General features: G+C 58.9%; 1 protein-coding gene and 1 long non-coding RNA gene across 6 annotated transcripts in view; both read right to left on the bottom strand.

Moving 5' to 3' along the window:
- GSE1 (Gse1 coiled-coil protein) overlaps positions 1–17974 on the bottom strand; it is a 98141-nt gene that overhangs the window by 51025 nt on the left and 29142 nt on the right. For all 5 annotated transcript variants that reach the window (XM_065028837.1, XM_065028836.1, XM_065028839.1 and 2 more), the window contains exon 2: positions 13210–13378. In XM_065028837.1, the coding sequence (XP_064884909.1) occupies positions 13210–13378 (169 nt within the window). The remainder of the gene's footprint in view (positions 1–13209; positions 13379–17974) is intronic.
- Positions 310–13201, bottom strand: LOC135575346 (uncharacterized). The gene is made up of 2 exons (XR_010465926.1): positions 10738–13201; positions 310–2174 (listed from the first exon to the last, which is right to left on the bottom strand). It is a non-coding gene; the product is annotated as an uncharacterized LOC135575346 (long non-coding RNA).

Below are 17974 nucleotides of genomic sequence, written 5' to 3'. Positions count from 1 at the left end.
TGGGGATGGCTCCCATCAGCCCTCTCGTGTGGCACACAAGCACCCAGCCCCCAAACAGCCACGGGACAGGTCACCGGGGAGAGCCCGGCTGTCCCCGCACACCCAGCCCAGGCACGGTCAATATTTGCATTTGATTCCCAAGCGTTTCCTCCCCCCAGATAACAGCAGGGCCACGGCACGTACAGGAGGGAGAAGCGCTGGGTTCAGTTAATTATTAGCGAACATGCAAATTCCCCCTCCGTGAGATAACAATAAACACCACGATTTCGGCGAGATAAACAGGGCTTTAAATTTCCAGCAGCCTTTACTGGTGTAAAAATAAGCGCCCCTTATTTATTTAGCTCCTTTGAGAAACCACATCAGTCCCCAAACACAGTCTTTTACTGTCAAGCTACAGTAGAAGCCTTTATAGGCGGCGAAGATCCTGACAGCTACCCCTAGCACAACCATCTTTTATTCATGCTCATAATATAAACTGTATTGCCTCGGAAACAAAAGGATTTAACTCGCTGCTGGCCGGGTGGCAGTGGCCGAGCGGAGGTGTCCGATGGGGACACATGGCTGGGATGGCTTTGCTCCGTGTAGGGACATTCCACAGGGTCACCAGCTCCCCCAAGGGACAGCCCCCTGGTCCAGGGTGAATATAAACCCAAATAAAAATCCCCCACCCAATCTCAAGCCATTAGGAAAAGCCTCCTTGCTCCGGGGCTCCGAATCCCGCCCTGCCTGCGCAGAAGCAGCGGTTCCAAGAGTGGTTCGTATTTAATAATGCAATTTATATTCCACTCTCAACATAAACTATTGTAAAGGCACACTAATGTAAAAATACATCTGGCTTGTCAATAGTTTATCTTCTGGATCTGCATCTAAATCCCTGGGCATTCTTGACTTATGGCTGCACCAGTGTCTAATGAATAAAAAGGTGCAAATTATAGGCCTTGCTTTAATGCTCATCATAAAATTAGATGATAGTTGCAAAAGCTGCATTCTCCTGCCCACAGTGCAGCAATGGTAAGCTATAAATAAAGTGTATTTAATGTATCCCAGCGCTGCGCGGAGCCAGGAAACAGTATGTTACTGCACAGCCTTCAATGGATCCGCCACAAGTTCAATGAAGTGATAACTGATCCATCATGTGAATTTATGTTAACTGTCTGCTCGCAAAGTCACGGCCCCAGCACTGTAAATAGCCGACAATCCTTCCAGCCCGCTCTGCCTGCCAATAAACCTGTCACCGCCAGCCCGGGAGCAGCCACCTTAGGACACCGCAGACAAACCATCAAGCTCTTGGGTTTCCTCTCGGTTTTTTTCCAACCACCTCGTCCGTTTGTCCAAGCAGCACATCGCCGTGGTACCCGCAGCCGAACACCCGCCTCCCCAGGGCTTTCCACCCCTCTGATTTAATTTCTGCGCCACACGAAGTTTTTCCACCTCCCCGGAGCTGTCACATCAGGGACGAGGGGAGCCCAGACGGGATTCAAGGAGGGGACGTGGGTGGGATGGCTCCTGCTCAGGTGATGGGCAAACACTGGAAGCAGAGCCAAGGTACATGCATGGGGAGGTAGAAAGGCCAAGTGCCTGGAAATCATCCTCTTCTAACAGAGATGTGTCCCAGGGTGGCAGGAGGAAGATGTCCCCAGCAAGGAGAGGTCCATAGGAAGGAGAGATCCCTAAGGAAGGAGAGGTCCCTAGGAAGATGTTGTCACTGGGAAAGAGATGTCCCCGGGAAGGAGATGTCACTGGGAAGGAGACATCCCTGGGAAGATATGGTCCCTGGAAAGGAGATGGTCCCTGGGAAGATGTCCCCAGAAAGCAGATTGTCTCTGGGAAGGAGATGTCACTGGGAAGAAGATGTCCCCAGGAGGGATACATGTTTCTAGGAGGGAGATATCCCAGGAAGAAGACATCCCTGAGAAGATATGGTCCCCAAGAACATGTCCCCAGGAAGCAGATGTCCCTGGGATGATGCTGTCCCCAGGAAGGAGATGTTCCTGGGAAGATGTTGTCACCAGGAAGGAGATGTCCCCTGGAGGCAGATATCCCAGGAAGGAGAAGTCCCTGGGATGACGTGGTCCCCAGGAAGATGTGCCCAGGAAGCAGATGTCTCTAGAAAGTAGATGTCCCTGGGATGATGTCATCACTGGGAAGATGTTGTCCCCAGGAAGATGTCATCCCTGGGAAGAAGACAACCCTGAGAAGTTTTCATCCCCAGGAAGGTGTCCCTGGGAAGAAGATGTCCCCAGGCTGGATACATCCCTGAGAAGGAGATGTCCCCACTCAAGCAGTCCCAAGCCAGCGAGACCCTCATCCCTCCACGTCCATCTTGTAGCTGGGGACACATGCACATCACCACACAGCCCATGCGTGCGGGACAGGCCCCAGACGAGGGAGCTGGCAGCAGTGACAGCCAAGGGGACACAGTCACAGCCTGGGATGGCGCGGGGGACACCAAGCACACGGGAACCAGCGTTTGCCATCACCCAGCTCTCATTAACGTGGTGCTGAGCAGCCCTTAATAATAGCAACAGTAAATTCTCCTAACCAATTCGGGTCCATTTCTATAAATAATGTAGAATCTTTTTATTTACTGACAGGTTGTAAAAGTATCAGTGAGAATAATGTGAAATCAGGCACTGCTGAATAATTCATAGCAGCAGCTCCGCTCTCCCCGTCCCCGCGCTCCCCTGGCCCCGGCGTTTACACGACAGCACCTTGCGCCCGGCTTTATCTCATAAAAACCAGGACTAACGACCTGGCACTAATTCTTTATCAACCAGGACTTTTACGGCGAGAGGAGGAGGGAGGAAATAGAAGGAAATAAAAATAACCCTGGGTGCACCCTATAAAAAATGCATAGGCCCATGTGCTCGCCTCCGTGCGGAGCCGGTGATCCCCACTCAGCACCTCACAGTGGCAATTCCCAGCCCCTAGAGCCTCGTCAAAAATTAGCATTAATTAGCAGAGCCCACAGCTCCGCACCATCATCCCAAGGCAGCGAGTGCAGGAAGGGTGGCACGACACTGCTGGGACATGGGGACATTGGCAGGACCCATGGGGACACCCGCAGGACCTATGGGAACAATGGTAGGACCCATGGCGACACTGGCAAGATCCACAGGGACACTGGAAAGACCCACGGGGACAGTGGCATGATCCATAGGGACACTGAAAAGACCCAAAGAGACATTGGTAGGACCCATGGGGACACCAGCAGGACCCATGGGGACACTGGCAAGACCCACGGGGACATTGGCAGGACCCATGGGAACACTGGAAAGACCCACACGAACACTGGGAAGACCCATGTCGACACTGGAGGACCCATGGAGACATCAGCAGTACCCACAAGGACATTGGCAGGACCCATAGGGACACTGGCAGGACCCAGGGGGACACCAGAAAGACCCACAGGGACATTGGCAGGACCCAGGGGGACACCAGAAGGACCCACACGGACACCAGTAGGACCTATAAGGACACTGTCAGAACTCATGGGGACATTGGCAGGACCCACAGGAACACCAATAGGACCCACGGGGACACTAGCAGGATGCTCGCTGTCCCCATGCCACCCCCAGGGATGATGGCTCAGGGCAGCAGACCCTTCCTCCCACAGGTTAAATTTGAGGAGAAAAAACAGATCCATGGGGCTGCTAATCCCTGTAACAACCTGATCCGGTGTCCCTCATCCCTTCTGCCACCGCCGAGGGTGACAGGGACTGCAGGGACCCCCCCTGCAGCTCCCCCCCATCCCCTCCCCAGAACAATACCTATCCGCCGCTGTTTTGATGTGCGGCACAAAGCCGGGAGAGCTTTCCATGTAACATGATAAAAGCAAGTCCCCAGCCAGCACAATTATTTGATAATTCTCCCTTAACACCCATCAAATTAAAGCAATGTCCAAGGGCTGCCTGAAGTGGCACTGATAGGTATTAAACTTTAATGAGATTTAATGGCACTGCCCTACTTTTTAAGCGCTCGGGCCTACGTTTATGAACATTTAATTTCCCGGGCCCTGACCTCTTTTTTTTTTCTTTTTCTTTTTTTTTTTTTTTTTTTATATATTCCCTTCCCCAGCAGCCCCCCTGCCCGCACAGCTGGTTTCTGTTAGTGCTGGCGAGCGGCCCCAGCTTGGGATGCTCAGGATGCTCGGCTGGTCCCGAGCCCATGGAAATCTCCTGGGGTGAGATGTTGATTCTAGCAGGGAGCCGAGATGGAGCAGGGAGCCCAGGGAGGGAAGGAAAGAGGGGAGAGTGGGGGTTAGATGTGATTCACCGGCAGCCAGTGCAGCCAAATCTATGGAACGACTTAATTAATTTGCTCCCGGAATGACATGACACCGCGGGTCTGACTGGTTTGAGGGCCCTTGCCCTGCTGCTGGATGGAATTCGGTTTGCAAGTGAGTTTAAGTGTAAAAACAAGCAGCTCCCTTGCTGTAAACCCACGGTGTCCGGGCAAATTTGGGGGGTTAGGGACTGAACACAGCCCCTGATCCAGTTTGTTGCTGCCCTCTAGTGTGTACGGGACAGGCCAGACCCCACTGTCACTTGTCCCCCTCCCCACACATCCTCACGTGCTGCGTCTCAAGTGGGGATAACTGCTGAGATACTCAGAACCCAAAGAATCGGAGTACCAGGGAGCATCACTCCGACAGTCCAGCCCACCGGCTTCCCAAAACCCCACTAATGGGGCTGCGAGATCGGCACCAGGGTGCAAACCAGCACATCACCTCCTACCTTGCGAAACAGCTCTGGTGGGATGCTGTGTTTCCCTCCCCACCAGGATGCAGGAAGGGTTGGGGTACCTGGGTCAGCATCAGCATTGTCCAACAAGAGGGGGACGCAACCCGGATGTGCTCCACGGCATATGGGTTAGGGAAACTGAGGCACGCACCAGTGTGGCCAGCTTTTGTGCTGGAATTGCCCCTCTCCCACCTCCTCAAAGCCTCCCCAGCACCCACACGAACTGCAGGGAGAGCAGCCACAGGAATGCAAAGGGAGGGCAATAAAACGGAGCGTTATCAAGCCCCAGCAGACCCGCCGCCAGCCCAGCCCCGCGCCGAGGCAGGGAGGGAAACAGGAGGGAGGGAAAGGAAAAGAAAGGAAAAAAAAATCCACCCTTAACCCTGAGATCACTTATCATTCAGGCTGCATCACGCATCTTGAAAGTGCAGACACAAAAATGTAATGTCATAACATTCGCAGTTCAATAACCTTTGCTTCACGAGACGGCTTGAACTGTCAGAGGAGCTGGAAGGTAAATATTTCAGCGTGCAGGCACTGAATGCAAAGGCGTGGGGACGGGGGGGGTCGGCCTCGGCTTCCCCAGCTCGCCTCGACACGTCCAAATATCCCCCGCCGTAAATCCCGGTCAGTGCTGGGGAAAGGCCATGGCACAGATAAAATACGAGCAGATATAAAACCAGACACCTTTATTGTTCGGCAAAGTCTTCCAACAAGTTATGAACCCACAGCTTGACCCTAACCCATCATCTTGTTATACGGTGCAAACAAAGCTGGTGCCGAGAGCCAGTGCTGGGTGGGAAGGAGCAAAACCCCTCCTGCCTCCTCCACGGGGGATGTTTGGGTGCAATTTGTCCCCAAACATCCCTGCACCCCACATCTGCCATGCTTCTGCCTGTGGAAAGGCACCAGTTGTCCCTCAGGAGCAGACACAATGTTAATCCCTTCCGAGATGAGCCAGGTTACAGCCGTGTAAAATCCACTGTAGTTGGGGTTAAGAGGAGCAGGACCCCAGCAGCACCTCACCATGGGGTTAATGGGGATGGTGGTGTCACCGTGCCGGGTGGGAGGAAGGAGATTGCACAGCCAGGGCGGGAGCGGCAGAAGCAACGGCTACATGGGGGTGGCAAAGAGGTTGCGGAGGCTATCGAGGCGAGCAGAGATAACTCCCAACGGGGAAAGTCCCCCAACTGCACTGGAAAGGCGCTGGCAGCAGGGCTGTGTGTCCCTGGGGGATGCATGGCACCGGGGGTAGTCCTTGTACATCCAAGGGGACCGTGTGGTATAGAATCATGGAATCATTCTGGTTGGGAGAGACCCTCAAGATCATCGAGTCCAACCACTACCCCACCCCAGCACTAACCTATGTCCTTGAGAACCTCATGTTCACGTCTGTTCAGCCCCTCCAGGGATGGTGACTCCAGCACTGCCCTGGGCAGCCTGTTCCAATGCCCAACAGCCCTTTGGGGAAGAAATTGATCCCAAGATCCAACCTCAACCTCCCCTGGCGCAACTTGAGGCCGTTTCCTCCAGTCCTGGCACTTGTTCCTTGGGAGCAGAGCCCGATCCCCCCTGGCTCCAAGCTCCTTTCAGGCAGTTCAGAGATCAGAAGGTCTCCTCTCAGCTCCCGTTCTCCAGCTGAACCCCTCAGGTCCCTCAGCTGCCCCCATCAGACCTGCTCTGCAGACCCCCATGCACCCCAGGGCGCTGTGAGGCTTGGCACAGCATGAGAGACAGCAGCACCAAACAGCTCGCACGGCTTGTGCCAGGCACATGTTGCACAGATCCCCCCCAACACACTCCAAGTGTGTGGCACAGCGTGGCACAGGCGAGGACAACCAGAGACCCCTGCAGCAGCTGGGTTGGCTCTGCCAAGCCCACCCATGGGGCTCCACACCCCAGATGCTGGGGAGCAGCAGGGCCATGAAGCAAGGATGCTGTGGGGGGGACACAGCACCCCGACAGTGCGGAACCCCAAGTACAAGCTCTGGCATCACCACTACACCCCGCCGGGGGGAGCGGGGAGGGCAGCAAAGGAGGCACGGCCGCAGCCAGGAACAGTTAAACGGTCCCCACCCGCACAGGGCGTGTGGCAACAGGCACCGTCGCGCCCTCCCCGAAAAACACCTGCTAATGCCGCGCTGGCACAGGGCGAGCGCCCGGGGCGGGCAGGAGCAGCGGCGGCGGCGGGGAGCACGCCAGGGCCCGCAGCAAGAAGCGGCATGTCTGCCGCTTGGCAGCACAACAGAGAGCAGGTGACAAGCGCGCCGGCGGTCGCTTTATTACAGGAAGCGAGCGTGCAAGCATCTGACGCCGCTCTGCCCCAAGAAAAAAAAAAAAAAGAAAAACAACAAATCTTTGCTATTAACCCTCCCGCTGCAGGAGCTGGGGGGCCCCCGGATGCTGAAGGTGCAAACCGCACTGCAAAATATGGGGAGATGAGGTCGTGAGGTCCCACCACCCCGATGGCATCACAGCCCGGCATCCCCTGTCGTACAGCACTGCCAGGGCCGAACAAAAAATCCCAAGGGAGTAAAAAATCCATATAAACATTTCTCCTCCGCAAACACTCCCCGAGACAACAAAATGAGCCGGCGCTGCCGCCCCTGCACTCGCTCCGGCCCGCTCCTCTGACACAGCAATTAGAGGCAGGCATTAATATTTAAATATTGCCAGCTCTGGAGAAGGGAAATCAAATAAAAACTCCAGCGTGCCGGCAGCATGTCGAGCTCTGGCTCCATCGGCCTCAAACCCCGCGGGGTGCACATCAGCAGGGGGGTGCAGGATCCACACCGTGGGGGACACCAGGGCATCGATGACAGGGGGAGAGCCTCCTTTCTGGAGCAAATCAGTGTGAGAAATGGTGAGCAAGCAGCAAACAAGTGGCAAGTGAGCAGCAGGGATACTCCTGCCAGCTCAGCGAGGCTGGGGGGGCTGCAAAGGGACCCCTGCCCCATGTTGGCCATGCTTTAGGGGGATATATGAGGCTCGTCGCTCTCTCCCAGCCCTAAATGCACCCACAGCACCCGCCTGTAAGGGCTGCAGAGTACTGGTTTGGGGGGGCAGCCAGTCTGGCCCCCCCAACCCAGTCCCGCGGGTGCTAAGAGGCGGCGTCGGCACAGCAAAGAGGATTTACTGCTCAACGCAAGGGGCTTTAGCGGCAATAACTTTCCCTCCTCTTGACTTAAATGGATTTTAAACTTCAAAAAGGATAGCGGGGGCAGGCTGCCAAGCGGCCGCCCCTGAAGGGCCAACCCCGTGGGCGCTACGCCGGGTGCTGGAGGGGTAGAAGGGGGACTGCGAGCCAAGCCGGGGCCAACAGCCAGTGCAGATAAGGGCCAGAGGGGGCCATGCCACCCGTCCTTGCAGAAGGCCCCACGATAAGGCGGTTATCGGTGACGGGAGAGCTTCCTCCCGCGCCGCAGTGCAACCACCGGCAGGCAGCAGGGTGCCAGGGTTTGAGGGGGGGAGACATGGGGCGGACCCATGGCCGAGCGGCTGGGGCAGCCGAGGCACAAGGCACAGCAAGGGCTAGTTCAAGGGCAATCCTGCTGGCAGCCCGCCCGGGTGTCCTGGTTGTCCCTTCCCAGATAGGAGCTGGGACTTGGTGGTGCTGCCCTGCGGACCCCTGGCACCCAGACCCCCCCCAGGGACACTCACCACCCTGCAGATGGGTGATGGATCTAACCCTGATAACCAGGGTTAGGGGCAGTGCCTGGGGGAGAGAAAGGAGCAGGAAAGAGAGGAGATTAAAAATACCAACCTCCCCTTGAGCTGCCCCCCAATCTGGGTGCTGGCACATCAGGAAGCGATAAACTGTCCTGTGTCCCCCCCCACGTCCCCCCGCCAAAGCCACTGTCTCCGCTATAATGCTCCCTACCCTGCAGTCAGCACACATACACAAACCCCCCAACCCTCCCACCCAAAAAAGGCCCCAGGTGTGCACACTCTTGCGTGCACACACAAACGCAGGCACACAAGGGCATGCACGCACACGCTCATGTGCACACACGCGCTCGCACGCCCCGGCGTGCACCCAACAAAGCGGGAGGGGAGCATGCTCCACACACGCTGCTTGCACCAGCAGCTGCCCGTGGCACCCTTGGGTTGTGCAACACATGCACACGCGTGTACACAAACGCACACACACATCCCCAGCCCCGCAGGAGCCGCTGGCCTTGGCCAGGGCCAGCACTGCTACGCCGCCACCGCCACTTGCCATTGTCACACCCAACACCTCCCCACCAGGTTACACGGAGACGCTGCCAAGCGCACACCCAGCGCGGCGCACGCTCACCCACAAACCACACGGGCTCACCCCTGCGCTCGCACGAGCCGGTGCGCACGCGCGCAGCGGCCTCGCAGGAAAAGGCTCTGCCTTCCCGCTGCCTTTTCCCTCCATTAACTAACTCCTTCTGTGGCTCCTGCTCGTGGCCCCATGGGCATCCCCATGGCACCCTGGCACTCACTGCAGCTCTGTCGGGATGCTCTGGTCCAAGGGGTTCAGTGCTTGGGGAGGAAGAGAGCCAGGCACTCGTCCTGCTGCTACAAGGGCTGGCAGTGGGCACTCAGCTGGGGTTTGGGGATGGCAGCCGGGTACTGGCACTGGTTCCACCATGTAAAGCAGTTGCCAGGACGCAGCACAGCATAAAAGTGCGAGCGCGGCTGTGAGCATGGCGCGGTGAACCACCAGGCCCCAGGGCGAAGGGCAAGGCAGGCAGGGGTGGAAGAGCCAGCATGAAGCAAAGCAATAAACACACAGGCAGACGATGAGTTGGGCAAGACGCCGGGACCGCGGCATCACCCCGATGTGGTGCCCGGGCTCCCCAGGTCAGGCTGCACACGTCCCCCCCAGCCCCAGTGGTCCAGAAAAACGGATAATACAAGAGTTGCCTGCAAGGGCAGAGCGGTGTTGTGGGAAATTGAGGCACGACCCCGCAGCAGCTCCCTGTGTGCTCAGCTCAGTAGAAATACAGATGGTGAGCCAAGAAGACACAACAAGGTCGGTACTGCCAGACAACCCCCAGCACAGCCCTGCGTGCCCCACGGGCCAGGCTCCCCACGTGCAAAGAGACCCAAATGTTTTCTGTGACAACGTGGGACACAGGGACTAAGCACCCCAACCAACACCAGACCCTGAGCCTGCAGCACCCAGTGGGTCCCATTTGCCCGAAACATCCCCCAGGAGATGCAGCAGCTGGAGCCCCAACTCCAAGACAACCTCTGTCCCCCATGCCATGTGGTCTCCTAACTCCAGGGTGACCTCTGTCCTGCACACAACAGGGTCCCTCAACCCCCGAGCAACCTCTGCCCCCAACACAATGGGGTCCCCCAAGGCCAGGGTGACCTCTGGCCACCAAACCATGGGGTCTCTCAACTCCAGGGTGACCCCTGTGGTCCACACAACAGGGTCCCCCAAGGCCAGGGTGACCTCCATTCCTCAAATGACAGAGTCCCCCAACCCCAAAGCAACCTCTGTCCCCCACACCATATGGTCCCCCAGCTCCAGAGCGACCTCCATCCCCCATGCCATGCGGTCCCCCAACTCCAGGGCGACCTCCATCTCCCCAACCATGGGGTCTCTCAACCTCAGGGCGATCTTTGTCCCACATGCCATGAGGTTCCCCAAGCCCAGGGTGACCTCCATTCCCCAGCTTCAGAGTGACCTCTGTTCCCCACACCACAGCAACCCCCAACTCCAGGGCAACCTCTGTCCCCCACACCATGGGGTCTCCCAACCCCTGGGTGATCTTTGTCCCCCACGCCACAGAGTTCCGCAAGTCCTGGGTGACCTCTAGCCCAGGGTGATCTCTGTTGCCCCAGCCCCAGGGTGACCTCTGAGCCCCCCAACCCGCAGCAGAGGCAAAGAGGCTGAGAGAAGGGAATCTGCTCCATCCCACCCCTCCAGCGTGGGGGCAGCCCCTGTTCCCCCCCTTTCCACGGCGCTGGGAGGGGTTCGGGGGTTTTCTTGGCGGGGGGGGGGTGCAGCACTCACCCGTCGTCCGCGTTGTCCAGCGGGGGCTGCGCTCCTCCATGGGGAGGGCGGTGAAGGGAGGGGAGCGGAGCAGAGCCGAGCTGAGCCTTCCCCCCGCCGCTTCCTGCTTCCCTCGGCGCCCGCCCGCCGCCCCGGGAGCCGCACGGCTGGAGCGTGACTCACCGGGGGCCGGGCCGGGCAGGGCAGCGCCCCGACGGGGGAGGGGGCCGGGCGGATGGCACCTTCACCACCCCGGGGGAGGAAGGCACCGGAACGGGGGTCTGCTAGGAGGGATGCTGGGGAAGGCGGGGGGACCCCCACTATGGGGGTCGGGTGCAGCAGGAATGGGGGAACCCCCCTATGGGGGTCATGATGCAGCATCGGGGAAGGTGCCCCCAAGAGTTAGGGTGATGGGGGGGTAACAGCCCTGAGACCAACATACAGGACAATGCATTTGGGGGGACGGAGGGAAGGCAAGGGGCACCTATGGCTACGGCGTAGGGGACAGAGGTCACCCTGGGCTTGGGGAACCCTTTGGCATGGGGAACACAGGTCATCCTGGGGTTGAGAGACCCCACGGTGTGGGGGACAGAGGTTACCCTGGAGCTGGGGGTCCCCATGGTGGGGGGGACAAAGGCCATCCTGAGGCTAGGGGATGGAGGTCACCCTGGGCTTTGTGAACCCCATGGCATGGGGCACAGAGCTCACTCTGGAGCACCCCTCGCCTTCCCTCTGTCCCCACCAAATGCAGCACTGGGGACAAGAGGTTGGGAGGTGGCACCCAGCCATTTGACCCCCACCTCAAAACTGCTTGGACCTCTAAGCAGGCTCTGGGAATTTGGAAACATCAGCGCAACGAGCGGGGTGGGGCTCAGCCCACTCGCAAGTGGAAGAAGTTACAGACCCACCCACCCACCTGAACCCCATCTCAGCTCACCCTCGCCTCTGCTTCCCCTCCATCCTTCTCCTCCTCCTCCTCTTCTTCCAGTGGGCCCCAGCGCCTGCCCCACCACTGCTGCCCGCAGCCTGCTCGCCAGCACCACCAGCGCTTCCCCCCTCCCTGTCTCTCTTTTCCCGTTCTATTTTAAATTTTTATTGCATTCTTTTTAAAGAATACAGAGGAACAAATGCCCTTATCAGCAATTCTCACAAGGTATAAAGAGCCGCTTTTATCTCCTTGCCTTTACTAATCTAGAGTGAGCCAATGCCTGTTAATTTTTTAATTTTCCTAGTGAATGCATTTGTGGCTTTGTCAGCATCCATCCGCACACGCAACGCTCTCCTCCGCGTCCCAGCCCGGTGACCCTGGCCAGCTGAGCGGTGGCAAGCACGGCTCATGGTTTTGCAACCACAAGAGAGTTTCATGCGCCAGAAAGTCCCATGTGTCACACGAGGCTCACCAGGGCACCCTGGGACACGCCACCAGCTGGGAAACCCCGAGATGTGGTGGTACCCTTGGGGACGCCAGCCACTGGAGCAGGTCTCCATCCTCAGCATGGGGACAGATTACTGTGCCAATTCAGCCAGATGTTACCCGCTCTGGCCGAGGTCCCCATGGGAGCACAGGGGGGGTTTGGCCCCGTCCCCCTGGGGAAGGGAGGGCAGGCACAGGCTGCCCGCACACCAGGGCTGGGAGCGCCGGCCACGGCGCACAGATGAGATGTGGCAGGCGTGTAACAAGCCATTAGTCACTGTCACCTTTGCCCGGCAGCCACTGGCAGGGTAATAAATCCCGAGCTGACTCCAGCGAGCCCGTTCCAGGCCACGGCTCCCAGCTTGCCTCCGCACTGCTGCCGGCTGGGCTGTGAGCAGCTTGCAAATGCCTCCTGACCCCCCCAGGAGACACGGTGCCTTGCAGGGTCCCAAACCAGGGCCAAATCCCCACAGGGCTGATTGATGGCCGACACGGGCCACCGCATCGCAGGGAAGTGCCCTTTCTGGGGGACTTGGGGAGGTTACAAACACTCTCCTTGCCTGGCAAAAGCGGTGCTGCCTGCACCATTTCCCTGCCCTCACCGGCTCCCTGCCCGCTGCACCTTGCGGTTCCTGGCTTTTCCCAGCCCAGCGCCAGGAACCAGCACCGGCAGATCAAAGCAGCCTAGCACGGCATGGCACAGCGCGGCACGGCGCACCCGCCGGGAATGGCTGGCAAACAAACCGGTCCAGGGAGGCGGCAGGCGGGAAGCACGCGTGATACCTCTCCCAAAAATGCTGCTGCTCCTGACGGACAGGGTGGCCGAGTCCCAGGAGCTGCGGCACAGCCCAGCCCCGGGGGCCCCCCCAGCTCCCTGGCATGGCCAGCCTAACACCGCGGCTCTCCCTGGCGCCCACGGCTTGACTCACAGCCCCAGAGATGACGGGCATGTACTGGGGTGCCATCGGGGTCAGCTCCCCGGTGGGGCTGTGGGTTTCAGAGCCCCAAACCGCTGGGCGCAAGCCTTTGCTGGGAGACGCAAACCACACACCGTCCCTGATCCCTCCAGCATCACCTACTTGTGGCTCCAGCGTCTGTGCTTTCCACATCCAACGCCGATGTCCGGGGGCCGACGTCCGGGGCTGTGCCGCTGCCCGTCCCCAGGCTCTCCCCGGCGCTGGCTGCTCGGTGCCGGGGCTCACCGGCCACAGGCTTGTTGGCAGCTGTCTCAACGGACGAAGAGGATGCCTGGAAGAGAAGCAGGACAGAAACTCAGTACTTTTCCCTTCCCCAGCCCAAGCAGAGCATCGCCAGCACTGGGGGGGACCCCAGGGGGCGCAGGGGCACACAGACACAGGATGCTTTTGTTTTCCTGCCGGCCGGTGCACGTGGCGGGCGCGGGGAGCTGCACGCCAGCCCACGCCGCGGGGCTACAGCTGGATCCGGCCGATGGCTCCCGGCACAGCCAGACAAGAAAGGCTGGAGCGGGGGGCGAGAGGACATGAATCAAAGCGGCGTCCCCCGGCTCGCCGGCGGCAGCTGGCCGGTTAGGCAGCTCCCGATTACTCAACCGGGCAGTGTTTACCCGAGATCAACAACCCCCATCGCCTTCCCTGCAGGGTAGGTGAGGAAAATGTGCCGCAAGGATGGGGACAGCATTGCCGCTGCTTCTTGCTCGGTTTGGGGACTGTCACACCTCACCGACCCCCAGTGTCACCGTGGCCCCACGTTTGTTGTAGCTGTCACCCCCTAGGCGTACAGCTTAGGCTGTCGCCGCTTCTGTTTATCTTCAATAAAGTGACAGCCAGTGATGCCGCGTGCATCCCAGCACCACCACACTGCTCCAGGACAGACACAGGGACAAGCCAGCCTCAGCTCCGTGTGGATCCCCAGGATGCTACAGCCACCCCGGGCACAGCGGGATGCGGGCGACCTCCCCTACTGCCATAGGGGACACCCATAGGGGACGCCCCACTCTTGATTTTGGGAGGTTAGGGCCAGGGCTGCAGCACAGAGAGGATTTTATGTTGATCCTGTTTTCCTCAGGATTAGTCCTATAAATGGTAAGAGCTGAAGCGAGACGGATGGTAGGTGAATTTTTTGCCGGGAAGCCCTCAGATTCAATCAGCCACGCACACAAGCAGACGTATAAATTTACCATTTACTTCCTGGAAAGGTTTAATTTATGGAATCCATATGGCAGCATTGCACAACCACGAGCACTCGGCACATCCCATGAGTCCTCAAGTGCCACCACATACCAGCTCCAACTGGTGGGGTGGCACTGGCTGCCCCGATGACAGCAAGATGCTCTTCTCTCCTCCAATGATTAACAGAAGGTGACTTTCACAGCAGGCAGGGGACATCCCCAAAAACTTGGTGAGGGGTCCCTGGAGATGACAGGGACATCTTCCTGTGGTCCTGGGGGATATGCTGTGACATCGCTACACCTCCTGGGGTGATGCCACCGGTACCAGCAGGTAGCAATTCCCCCACCTGTGGGCACGGGAAAGGCCTGGGGTGCACTCTGATACGCAGAGCAACTAATAATTCATTAACATTAGTCATCCCCCGTCACGCATCACAGAAGCATTGAGCAAAATGCAGCCAGGAAGCAGTGGGTCGGGGTCATAAAGGTGGATTTTGGCAGTGATTGGAGGCCCACAGCACCCCTGATCCCAACCCACCAGCCCCACATGGGTGCCAGCCCCTACCCCCTCTATTTTCCTGCCAGGGGATGCTGAGATACAAAAGCACCAGAGACGGGTTCTACCTGCCCAAGGGGCAGCCGGGATCCATCCCCTGCTTTGCCGGCTGTGCCCCCTGGGACTCCCCAGGCAGCAGCCGGAGCAGCACGGAGCACCGGCCGCCTCCCTGCTTTAACTTCACCCGGCGCTATCTGTCAGCAAATCAACCCCGGTTACACAGATAAGAAATAATTGATGCAAAGGAGCCATCTGTTTGCGAACACGGAATATCTGCTCAATTAGGAGGGATCTGTCCACCCAGATAAAGCATCGTGGCAGCCCCTCGGAGGTGGGGGGGGGAAACCTTCCTCCCCGACCACGTCCTCAAAGACTCATCCCCAATTAGAGGCGAGTGGGTTGATCTGGGTGCTAATTTGCTAAGCAGCACTCCAAGGTGCTCACGCAGAGGTGGGGAGAGATGGGTGCTCTGCCACTGAGCACCAAAATTTGAGAGGAGGGCTGGCAGCCCCCCCAGATCCCAGTGGTGTGATGCTGAGCCCAACCCACAGCTCCCACCCCAGTGAGAAGTGTGGGGAGATGCACAGAGAGGGGAGCAGCCAACAGTGCTGAGCTGAGGCTGGCCCGCTCGTTGCATGAGTGACTCTGCAGAAATGCACCGAGGGATCCTGCACAAGGACAGATGGACAGTGGGACTTGGGGACAAGGCTGCAACAGCTCACAGCACGCACCAGCTGTGCACAGCCCCGGCAGGGACCAGGGCCATGGCCCCCAGGGAAGGGTCCAGGTCCGAGGTAGCAAGGTGACATCAGTGTGACATCATTATGTGATGCTATTAACATGGGGAAAATTGAGCCAGCAAGCAGGTGAGGGCTGCAAGCCAGGGGAGATGGGCAGAGATGACAGAGCAGCTCCACAGGTGACAAAACCAGGGAGATAAGGGTCCAACCAGAGACAGCATAGACAGTCCCATGACACGGTGATTCCCTGAACGCCCCAGTATGGCATCTGCATCCGTCTCCCGCAGCGGGTCCTTGGTATGAAGACAAGGGAGTGCTCAGGCCAGGTGAAAACACAGTCGCTGGCCTCAAGGGACAGGCAGGGAGAGGCACGGCCAGACCCTGTGTCACCCGTGTCCCCCACCACCGGTGTGGCAGCACCGTGGTGCCCAGGGCAGGCAGCTTCACAGCCAGGGGGACATGGTGGTGGCAGGGAACGGTGTCCCCACATCCATCCCTCCTCACCAAGGACACATTCCTTCTGCTCCGTCAGAGGGATAAATACCTGCTACGGCACCCAGCTCACCCCCTAGCTTGGGGATGGAGGTGACGGAGCAGGAAAGCAAAGGGCCATGGCAACTCTCCAGTGAGGGATCTGGCACGCAGGCAGCTGTGCCAGCACATTTCCCTTGCCTGCGGGACACCAAAAAACACAGCTTCCCTCTTCCACCCTGCCTGTGCCGCATCTGCACCAGGGTGGGCTGCAACGATGCCACCCACAAGGATGCCACGGGCACGGCCAAACCCCCCAACCCTGGCAGCATCACACCCACGCACCCCAACCTCCACCCCCCTGGGTGGCAGCACCCTGGAAAACCCCAGCGCTGCTGGCAGCGGGGCTGTCACCGGGGGTGGATGTGGTCATGGCATGTCACCTCTTGGCTGGCATCACCCCATCACACCAGCCACGGGTTTTGGCAAAACCTGCACATAAGCTCAAGGGCTGAGGTGAGGAGGAGGCTCAGGATGGAAGGGCCTCATCCTGCACCTCCTGGGGGATGCAGAGATCCAGCTGTGGAAGGAAGAGCCTCAGCACTTGGGGAGCAGTGTCCCCCAGCACCCAGCTGGTGGTTTTGCAGTGTTTTGGGCTGTGGTGAGTGGGGTCCCCCCAGGCAGCCTTTGCCATTGAGGCCACTGAGTCCCCTGGCTCATGCTGGGACTTTATGGTCACCACCACAGGCACAGCCCCTGCCACATGTTCATGCTCCTCCTCCTCTTCCTCCCAGCAGCCTGCAAACACAGGGCTCTCCCCAAAAAACGGGCTGTGCCCAGAGACCTGGTACAATGGGGTCCCCACCGGTGGGATGACATGGCACCCCGCAGGTCCCTGCAGGAGGGGCAGTGGCTGGGTCCCTGCATCCCCACCACGTTTCAAGTTTCTCAGCCCTGTTTGCTAGTGGAAAGTTGGAACCTGCAATTACAGCTGTGCTAACCCCTCATTAGAAAAGGGGAAAGGGGGTAGAATAAAAAAAAAAAAAAAAAAAACAGGAAAAAAACAAAAAGCGCAAGATACCGTTAACCCTTCCCAAGCTGAGGATGCCCCCAACCAGGGGGACCCCCCAGTAAATTAATATGGCTGTAGGGACACCGCATGCCAGGATCAGCCCACCCCAGCAGCCATGGGCATCGCTGACCACCTGGATCCCCTCCCCAGGTCCCATGGGTGAAGCCGGGGGTGTCACAGCACAACCCAGCCCTCCGGCGGCGCCCGCGTGGGCATGGTGGCTGCGCCGGAGCCGTTTGTCACGGCGAGGCTGCGGTTCCCGCTGGCTCTCCAGCAGCGACACCGTGACGCCTGCCGCAGGAGCCCACACAATATGTTCGCACTCATCTCACAGCTGCCCCCAGACAGCCCGAGGTGCCACGCTCCTCCCCGACGTGGGGGCCGCAGCACAACGGCACAGCTGGGCAGGGACTGGCAGCAGGGCAGGCAGGGATGGATGGAGGGGTCCAGGACAGGCAGTGCGGAGACTTGACACCACACTGGGACATGACACTGGAAATGTCACTGGGGAGGGATGCGCAAGCGCCGCCCCGCATGCCCCAGGATCCCCCCCACCATGCCCCGGCACCCTGACCCAGGGGTCAGGCTGTGCCACAAGCAAGGGGACCCTGACCCCGTGTCACCGCAGTGTGCCCTGCACCACGCCAGCGAAGCGGGTTTGCAACCCCCCACTTCGCTGCTGCTTTTGGGGTGGCTGCATCTCCCTCCTCATGCCCCAACCCTGGGAAGCAGTGGGTTCCCGTGTCCCCCTTCCAGCCACTCCCCCCAACACTGGTGACACCATCTCACCCACAGCGGCTCTGACAGCCAGCTAACGAGCTGCAGGCAGCAATTTGGGTTATATATAGCCCCAAAG

The sequence above is a fragment of the Columba livia genome, chromosome 13, assembly GCF_036013475.1.
Source record: "Columba livia isolate bColLiv1 breed racing homer chromosome 13, bColLiv1.pat.W.v2, whole genome shotgun sequence".
NCBI lineage: Eukaryota > Metazoa > Chordata > Aves > Columbiformes > Columbidae > Columba > Columba livia.
The sequence above is the reverse complement of the archived record's forward strand: the minus strand, read 5'-3'. Positions and strand labels throughout refer to the sequence as shown.